The sequence below is a fragment of the Papio anubis genome, unplaced genomic scaffold (genome assembly GCF_008728515.1).
Source record: "Papio anubis isolate 15944 unplaced genomic scaffold, Panubis1.0 scaffold463, whole genome shotgun sequence".
NCBI lineage: Eukaryota > Metazoa > Chordata > Mammalia > Primates > Cercopithecidae > Papio > Papio anubis.
The window spans coordinates 30,677-40,661 of NW_022164815.1; the positions used below are offsets into that span (position 1 = coordinate 30,677).

A 9,985-nucleotide genomic window follows, 5' to 3' on the forward strand; every position below is an offset into this window, starting at 1 on the left:
GGCACGTTCCAGCTCACAGCCTATGCCCCTTCCTTATTTGGAAATGTTATTGCTTCCTTAAACCTTTTGTTACCAACTTCTTTGTTCTTCCCTGTACTTACCTATTTAGGAAAGTTTTAGGCTATTAGCAAATCGGGTATCAGTTTAAGATTGTGAGGTTCTGCTCCAGCCAATGGATGCAGGACACACAGTAAGGACGAACCAAATGCCTAAGGGATAAATACGTCTGCTTTTCTTTTCTTCAGGCGTGCTCCCACCATTGTTCCATCTGTGATTGTGCACCCTTTCTGCAGAAAGTAAATATGGCCTTGCAGAGAGATCTTTTGTCTCTGTGCTGATTTTTCTTCGTGGCACCAATCATCTATTTCCAACAACTTTGGTATTTCTAAGAAATGAAATATTTAGATATAAATCTAACAAAACATGTACAGGATCTGTATGCTGAATTTTTTTTTAATTTAATTAAAAGAACCAAAGACCTAAGTAAATGGAGAGACGTACATGGATTGGAAGTCTGCATATAATAAAGATATCAGTTCTCTCTACATTTGTCTATAGATGCAACACAATGCCTATCAAAATTTCAGCAAGATCTTTTTGTAACCGTAGACAAGCTGACACTTAAATTTATATGGAAAGGCAAAAACCCTATAATAGCTAAAGCAGTTTTGAAAAGAAGACTAAAATTTGAGGAATAACTCTGCCTGATATTAAGGCTTATAATATAACTATAGTAATCAAAGCCCTGTGGTATTGGCAGAGGGACAGTCACATAGACCACTGGAACAGAATAAAGAATGCAGAATGAGATGCACACAAATTTACCCAAGTTGTTTTTGACAAAGGTATAAAAGCAATTCAACAAGGAAAGGGTAGCCTTTCAATAAATGGTGCACGGAATGATGATATATCCATGGTCAACAAAATGAAACAAATGAAAACCTTGGCCTAAACCTTATACGTTATACAAAAATCAATTCAAAATGGATGATAAGCATGATCTGGGCATAGTAGTATGAGCCTGTAGTCCCAGCTACTTGGGAGGCTGAAGTGGGAAGATCACATGAGCTCATGAGTTTGAGGCTGCAATGCACTGTGACCACACCTGTGAATAGCCACTGCACACTCCAACCTGGGCAACACAGTGAGAGCCTGTCTCTAACATATAAAAATAAAAATAAAATAGAGCATGAACTTAACTGTAAAACATAAAACTACAAGAATTTTAGGATAAGATAGAGAAGAAAATCTTCAGCAACAAAGGCTGAAGAGCTCTTAGACTTGACACTGAAAGCACAACACATAGATAGAAAAATTGTTAGGTTGGACCTTATCAAAATTAAAAACTTTTGCTCTGTGAAAGATGCTGATATGAACATAGCAATACAAGTTACAGACTGGGAGAAAATATTTGCAAACTGCATATCTAGCAAAGGACTTCTATACAGAATATATAAAGAATTCTTAAAACCAAACAGTAAAAAACAAAAGATCCAATTAAAACATGGGCAAAAGACACAAAGAGACATTTCACTGAAGAGGTTATACATATGGTAATTAAACACATGAGAAGATAATCAACATTACTAGCCATTAGGAAAATGTAAATTAAGTCTACAATGAAATATCACTATACACCTATGAGAATGGTTACATTTAAAAATAGTGATAATGTCAAAGGTCGGCAAGGTTGCAGAAAACAGGATCAGTTGTACAATGCTGCTGGAATGTAAAATGGTATAGTCACTTTGGAAAATATATTGACTGCTTCTTGTAAAACCGAACATACACTTAGAATCCTGCAATTACACTTTTGAACACTTACCTTGGAGAAATGAGAACTTAAAGTCACACGAAAGCATTTACAGAAATGATCATTGCAACTTTATTTGTAATAGCCCCCAAACTGAAAACAACCCAAATGTCCTTCAGTGGGTGAATGTTAAACAGTCTCTGATACATTCATATCAAGGAATGCTATTCAATAAGAAGAGCCAACTACGGATGGGTACAACTTGGATGGGTTTCACTATATGAAAAAAAATCAATCTTAAAGAAAGTCACATACTGTGTAACTTCTTTATGTAACATTCCCAAAATGGCAAAATTATAGAGATGGGAAGCTGATTAGTGGTTGCCAGGGGTTGATGATTGCTGGTGGGGGAGTGAGGGGTATGTGGGGTTATTTAGCATAGAATTGGTAGAACTATATACATACCCACGGATGAGTGCATGTAAAATTAATGAATAAGCTCTATGGATTGCACCAATATCAATTTCCTGGTTGTAATTTTGTATTAATGCAATGTAAGATGTTACCACTGGGGCAGAATGAGTCAAGTGTCAGAAAAGCTTCTTCTCTGTACATTTTTTTGCAACTTTCCCTGAATCTATACCTATTTCACAATAGAAAGTGAAGACAGAACTCTACATTAAAGCCAGATTTTAAAAGATGTTGAGAAATATTGGTATGATAAAGAGCAAAGTCAGAACAACGACCTGAAATAATAGCAGTCGTGTCAGCAAGACTGAGCCTGAATGGACTTGAGGGTTTGGGTTTGTTAAAGGTCGCTCTAGAGTATCTTAAGGGTGGGAAGAAAGGATGGTTAGGCTCACTACTGAGACACAATGGTTAGTGTTAATTAAAACAACAATAAAAACCTTAACTTTTCTTCTTGTATTTTGTTTCAATCTTCTCTCTCAGGAAGAATGTTCTTCAGACTGAAGTTGGTGGGAAGCCTGAAGTAGTTGAGAAGCTGAGGTAAGAGGTCCCGACAGGGCCAGGTGTGTGGCTCATGCCTGTAATTCCAGCACTTTGGGAGGCCGAGGGGGGCAGATCACTTGAGGTCAGGAGTTGGACAGCAGCTTGGCCAACATGGTGAAACCCCATCTCTACTAAAAATATAAAAGGTAGCCGGGCATGGTGGCGGGCACCTGTAATCCCAGCTGCTAGGGAGACTGAGGCATGAGAATCACTTGAACCCCGGAGATGGAGATTGCAGTGAGCCGAGATTGCTCCACTGCACTCCAGCCTGGGTGACAGAAGAGACTCCATCTCAAAAAAGAAGAAAAAGAAAAAAAAAAAAAAAAAAAGAGGTCTCGACAGATCACATTGCACAGCCTAACCAGTGCTTGTTGGTGTGGTAACAGTAGTCTTCCTTGAGAAACCAGATGTACCAGAAGTGTGACAGGAAGCCTAAAGCGAGACACAGGTTGCTAATTTTCAAAAAGGTAGAAAGAGACACATCCCAGAAAGATATTGTCAATAGGTAAATCCTCTCATTCAAGCCCAAATGTTCCATTGTTGAGGTGGATGATGGGGCTAAAGAGCAGTTTCTATGGCTCTGAGGAGAGACCTGGGATTGTGTGGGACCCTGAGGGCCACAGAAGCCCTCCCTATGTCAAGTCCCTTCAGGAAACTAAAGTAGTCTTTGTGGTGGTCATTTGTCAGTGGATACATATATCAAATCATCATGTGTACATCATATATATATACAGTTTGTATTGTTAATCACAATTCTAAAAAGCTAGAATGAAAAAGAAAGAAAAGAAAGAGTACCTTAATTCTAGTGCAGATAGTGGAATGAAGGAAGCTTGTTCTAATGAGGGAGGCTGGAGATGATGTCAGGAAAGAGGGAGGTAAGGTGCACTGTGCTTCTAGAGGGTATACTGTGAAATTTACACTCATCATCATTTTTTTAGATTAATTTTAGAAAAAATGAAAGTTATATTCCAGAAGTTTCCCAAACTCACTTCTAAAATTTTCTTCAGCATGTGGTTAAAACTTTCCTAGTCCGGTATCCTTGGATAATAATAAAAAACGAGTTTAATATTTTGTCATCAGGGAAAAGCAGCATTTTGTATTTCAATACAAACAATAGAGAAAAATAAATGGGGAAAAGGACATTAGAAATGTTTTTCAGCTGTTTTTCATGAACCATATGAGGAAAGTTTAAGACAGTGCATTTTCAAAAGAAAATAAAACTATATATGGCCTAAATAAATAAATCTTCAGCAAACAAAAAATAAATAGGGTGCGTAGAGCAGGCCCTGAGGGGTCACTGTGTTACAGAGCCTCACAGTGATTACCTGCATAATAGCACTCTTCTAGGAAGTTTCACATGTTCCACAGTCTTTGTATTAGAAGGCAGGATGTTGTGAATGCATTTAAGAAAATGTTTCATCCAAATTGGAGTAGTTTTAGTGTTTTGGTAAGACACTTTTAAATTATTTATTTATTTATTGGTGGAGATAGGGTCTCGCTATGTTGCCCAGGCTGGTCTGAAATTTCTGGGCTCAAGGAATCCTCCTGCACTGGTTTGGTTACATTTTTAGTTGTTGACACACACAACCCGGGTCAGAAATCTGGGGTTCACCCTTAACTCTTGTGTCTTCCTCCCCAGCCCTGTCCTGCCGTTGTAGTCCAATTGATCTGATTTCCAGGGTTTCTCCAGAGCATTCCTCTCTTTTCCTGCCTTCCATCCACTGCCCCTCATCACCTCTTGCTGCCAAGTTCCTCTCTGTCCTCAGCTTCTCTCCAGTCATTCCCATGTAGGACTAAGAGCAACCTCACATACACATTAGTGCCTTTCAGCCCCACATCGCCCCCTTCCCGCTTCCCCACTGACTTCAAGATGAAGTCAATGTTTTTGGTTCTGGCCTCAGTCCCCACTGGTCTTTCCCTCCCAATTATGGCCAAACAGTATGGAATTATTTATATTTCTCCAAATATTTCTTGTGAATACAATACAAACATGTGGCGCCCACCCCTGCCCCAGGCACTCACTTCTTTCTCTAACGGACCCCCTTTATCCTTTAAACTTTGGAAGAGGTGTCAGCTCTGCCCTCCAGGGCCCTACACTCGGTTAGATCCATCTATCATGTCCTGTGGAAGTCTCAGTCACAACATGGAAATTGTCAGTTCAGGGGCAGCTCACCCTGTCCCCTGTCCCCACCTGCCAGAAGCCAGAGGCCAGAGGCTATGTTTATTCAAGCCTGTTTCCTTGGCACTGAGCGCAGTGCCTTGCTGGAAATAGGTGCTGAGTATGCTTGAACATCTTCAGTCTCTTCAACAGTCGTGTATCCAGAATGTTACATTCTGAGAAGTTCTAAATAGCCAATGATTATTATAGTCATCAGCACTCATGCCTTTCTCTGTTATTACACTGTAAATTCCTAGAGGCAGAGCCCCAGACGCTTCATCTTCGTACCCATAAAAATTCCAGGCAGGGGGCCGGCACGGTGGCTCAAGCCTGTAATCCCAGCACTTCAGGAGGCCGAGACGGGTGGATCACGAGGTCAGGAGATCGAGACCATCCTGGCTAACATGGTGAAACCCCGTCTCTACTAAAAAATACAAAAAAAAAAAAACTAGCCGGGCGAGGTAGCGGACGCCTGTAGTCCCAGCTACTCGGGAGGCTGAGGCAGGAGAATGGCATAAACCCGGGAGGCGGAGCTTGCAGTGAGCTGAGATCTGGCCACTGCACTCCAGCCTGGGCGACAGAGCGAGACTCTGTCTCAAAAAAAAAAAAAAAAAAAAAATTCCAGGCGTGAACCTGGACAGACAGGTGTGGGATGAGAAGGACACTTTGGCCAGGAGACAGAGCCACCAATTTTCCTGCATAGACATCTTCCAGCAAAGCCTGGGAGTGGAAATGACTGATCCACTTGGAAGATGATCCCAAGAGAATGTTCTAGAACTAGGAAATCAGAGATCATGTGTGGAATGCAAGCCCACCCATGACTTCGAATGCTACAAATTCTAGAAGATTTTAAAAATGCATCACCTGTTGAGCACTGAGTGAGAAAATAAACACGACAGAGTTGACTGAATATTACAGATCTGAGTTTAACCTAAGACAAACTAATTATGAAACTATGAACATATTTCAGTCAACATGAAATACCAAATGTTTCCTGACCAGCATATCAGTTATAACAGAAATCCCCTTAAACAATTTTAAAGAAGCTGTGTTTTGAAAACTGTCATGCTTGACTTCAGTTTTGTGGTCCCCTTTCAGTGCCCCTGTTTTGCGTTTTCATTTTTATTACCCAACCTGTGTGTCAGAATAAGACACTCATAAAAAAAGGGAACATTTAATAAGCATTGGCATTTTTTCAAGGGAAAATATTTAAATATGATTAAAACAATAGTGAAGCTAAGAAAAACCTGACTATATACTAAAGATACAGCATCTATTATTAGCATTCCAGAAATTCCAAATTGAAGCACTCCCGACACATATTAGTGATGGTTACGTGCAAAATGCAGCAATAGGCCAAACCCAGACTTTCTATTGACTTGTCTATTTTCGTATCTCACTAGCAGAAAGACTACATTTCTGATCAATTCCATTATGGAGGAATAGTACTTTACCACTGATTTCGAAAGGCTCCATTGCAATTTGGTGAAAAACTGCTTGTTGGGTCTCACTCAAGAGCTCGTCCTCCTTGAGAATTTTCTTATTTCTCATTGCCAAGCTTTATAGATGGCCAAAGTCCTGGAGCCAGCAGAAATGCTCCCCTCAAGAGGAACCACTCGGAGAAAGATCCTTCCCATCGAACCACTACAGCTGGTTGTAAACCTCGCAGCACTTCCCTTTGGCTCTGATTTCGGAATTTGCAGAATGTTTCCTGACATGATCAGGATTGGACATTTCTCAAACACGGGGTATTCACATGTGGATCTCCTACACAGTGCTGCTGCTTGTTAAGGGGGATGGAGGAGGCTTTGGGGCACAAGTTACGGGCCTCTGAAAGCACTCCCTCGCTCCCAGGTCCCTGAGACCCAAAAGCTGCATGGCCCCAGAGAGAGCCAACCAAGCCCTGCCATGGGCCCAGACTCAGCTCACCGTCCCAGGACCTCTCCAGCCCACAGTGAAATCTCCCTTCTCTGACCTGCCTCAACCTTTAGAGTTCATCCTTGCTGCTCAAAGTGTGGTCCATGGACCAGCAGTATCAGGATCACCTGAGAACTTGTTAGAAATGCAAGTTCGCTTGTTCTAACAATGAGTCTCTGGTCCCACCCCATCAGATCAAATCCAAACCTACAGTTTAACTAGATCCCCAGGTGATTTATATACACATTACCGTTTGAGAAGCACTGCTCTGAACCACATATTTTAGCACTTAGTATTTCTTCTTGGAGTTTTCCCATGTTCTCTGTGTGTGTGTGTACACATGTGTGCACATGTATACATGTATTACAGGTGTCCTTTTCCAGGCCCTAGTGAGATCTGGGCTCCTTAAGGAAAGTAACCTCTTCCCTCTCTCCCTCCTGGCAGGCATCGCTACCAGGGATGCCGTATAGCATGGTGGTTAAGACACAGACACTATGAGCTAGAAAGCCTGGCTTCAAATTCCACCTCTTCCACATAGGAGCTGTCTGGCAGTGGGCAAGTCACTTGAGCTTTGAGCATCTCACTATTCTGTTTGTGAAAGTAAGGAAGACATGAATTTTGTGAGCCTTAAATGAATTAAATCAGGTAAGGTGGCTAGGATGGAAGTATTAGGTAATAAACACTATGATTATGTTGTTATTATTATCACTGGAGACATTGTGAGCCTGCTGGGTGCCCAGGAGATGAAGAAATGGCCTTTTTTTCATTAAAGATATTCACAGTCTAGCATGCAAGATGGATGCGGCTACAACCAGATTCCAGAAAGCTGCTGAGAAGTGCGGCAAAGGTTGATGTCCCTGAGAAGACAGAAGTGCCTGGAGGCAGGGGAGACAGGGCAGAAATATGACAAAAAGCTTTATCATCTGAATCAAGGGATGCCAGAGCTGGGCTTAAAGGGATAATGGGGGATTGATCCAGATCAAGATGAGGAAAATGCCCTCCAGGGAGGAAGGAGGGAAGGCACAGCCTCTCAGAGGTGGGACGGCCCGGAACAGGGGAGCCATAGACTTTTGGCCTATTTGAAATGTAAGAGGTGAGGAAGACGGGTGGCAGGAGGTGAAGCTGAGCCAGGCTAAGTCACTTTCTTTGGCCTGTGGTATGTCAGAAAGTGAAAAGGGATGAAACTCAGGAAAGTGAGTTCCTAGCAGTGCCCTGAAAAGCAGAGGTCCCCCGTGGTGCCCACAATTTCAACATTCAGGAAGTCACTGGTTCCGCCAGAGGACAAGCAGCAGAAGCCAGGACAGAAAAATTTAAAGAGGAGAATTGGAAATGAGGAAGTGATGGCTCCAGCCAGAGTCTGAGGGGTAGATAGGACCAGATAACAGGGGATTTGCTCATTGGAGGGCAATCCCCCAGGCAAAGGAACCTGCTCACTTAGCCTGGCAGAGCTCCCTGCTCTGCCTCTGCCTCTGCCTAGTCAGCTTAGCTTTGATTCTCGTGAGTGTGGGGAGGGGACTTATTAGAAAATGTCATGGGCTAATTATTGAGGATCCCTGTTCTTAGAGGAAGCACTTAGTGGATGTCAAGTGTAGTCACTTCACCTCTGGCTATGGGGCCAGAGAGACTTGGGTCCCAAACTCAACTCTTTCATTGACTTGCTGTGTGACCTTCAATGACTTACTTCTCTGAACTTCCACACAGAGTAATGGCTTGTACAAGCATTAATTCTTATCCGGGATTTACTGTTATGCCAGACACTGTGCTAGACTAATTTACATACATTGCTCAACACTCATAACTTGCAACTTGCCTCAAATTGTGTGGTTATAAAGAGCTACACCAGAATTTGAATCCAGACTCTCTGCCTCAGACTATAGACAGATTTAATTCTGGTTTAATCCAGGGGCTCCAATCCAGAGGTTTGCAGCAGAGGAGCTTTTTGATAACACACATGCCAGTTCCCCATCGCAAGCCTGAGGCTCTGGTTTTAATAAAAATTTCAGAAGGAGCTCTAATGTGCACCAGGCTTAGGACCATTGAGCAGTATAATTGAGGCACTCACGTGCAGTGTGGCCTCCTGACTCCATCCTAGGAGGATCCATTAGCTTGAATGATATGAAATGACTGATATCATCCATTTTTCATATGTAATAAATGGATACGTTATATGATTCAAGCTAATCCATTCACCTTGCAGGGCCTGAGACTCAGGGATTAGGACGAAGCAAGTAATTCACTATCCTTGAGTACAAAAGATTCAATAATCAATATAAATAATATTTTAGTGCAATATATTTAAAAAATCAAAGGTAATGCAAAAATTCTGTGATGAACAAAATATCAACATCTTAAAGAAAGACAGAATCCCACTTTGCACGTACAATGACTCTCCTCATTTGCTTACCGTAGTCCTAGCCCTCTCATTAGCTCTGTGTTTCAGCATCCCCATTACAAAATGGGATACCCAGAGTTGCCCTGTTTGCCCATGGAGTGGATGTGTGGATCAAATAAAATAATAAATGAGCAAGTACATGTAAACAAAAGGGCTATATATAGAATAGCATTTTATATCAAGAGAGCATGTCATACAAAACTGCATTGTCAATGAATCCCTAACAAATCCTTTAAATCTTCTATAAATAGAAAACACACAATTTAGGAAATATGGTACAGTCTCTTCTGAAGTCTTACTCAGACACTTTTATCTCCAGAAACACAGATCCAGCTGTTTCTTCCCAGGTGAAGTGGCATTTGGAGACCAAGTTGTCCAATAAATGCAGGGTCTAGTTTTATTTGTCTAACGGCATGCATATAATTGCACTGGAGTATTTAAATGTGCGTTTGGAGAGGGCTCAATGCCCAGTGTAGTTACATCAAGTTCTGATATTCTCTGAAGTGATGGTCAAGTGGCTCCCAATGCTTAATCACACAGGAGTGGTGGGGCTGCAGTCCCAGGCAAGTGTGGCCACTCTTGATGGTCTCCATGGAGCCTGATTTCCTATCAGCTAGTGGGTTCCAAATTAGTTCAGTCAGTGAGCTGCCTGGCAGATCATCAAGAAGAATCCTTGAGCAATCCAATTCCAGCTTAAAACTGGGGCAACCAAGTTAACGCATGATATAAAAATTACCGGTGCAAACCCATGTAT

The 9,985-nt window shown here is 41.8% G+C and overlaps 1 protein-coding gene across 1 annotated transcript in view; it reads right to left on the reverse strand.

Moving 5' to 3' along the window:
* LOC116273202 (macrophage receptor MARCO-like) overlaps window positions 1–6,603 on the reverse strand; it is a 37,247-nt gene extending 30,644 nt beyond the window's left edge. The window contains exon 1 of the mRNA XM_031662181.1: window positions 6,377–6,603. Within this exon, the coding sequence (XP_031518041.1) occupies window positions 6,377–6,473 (97 nt within the window). The 5' untranslated portion in view covers window positions 6,474–6,603. The remainder of the gene's footprint in view (window positions 1–6,376) is intronic.
* Window positions 6,604–9,985: the final 3,382 nt, after the last annotated feature.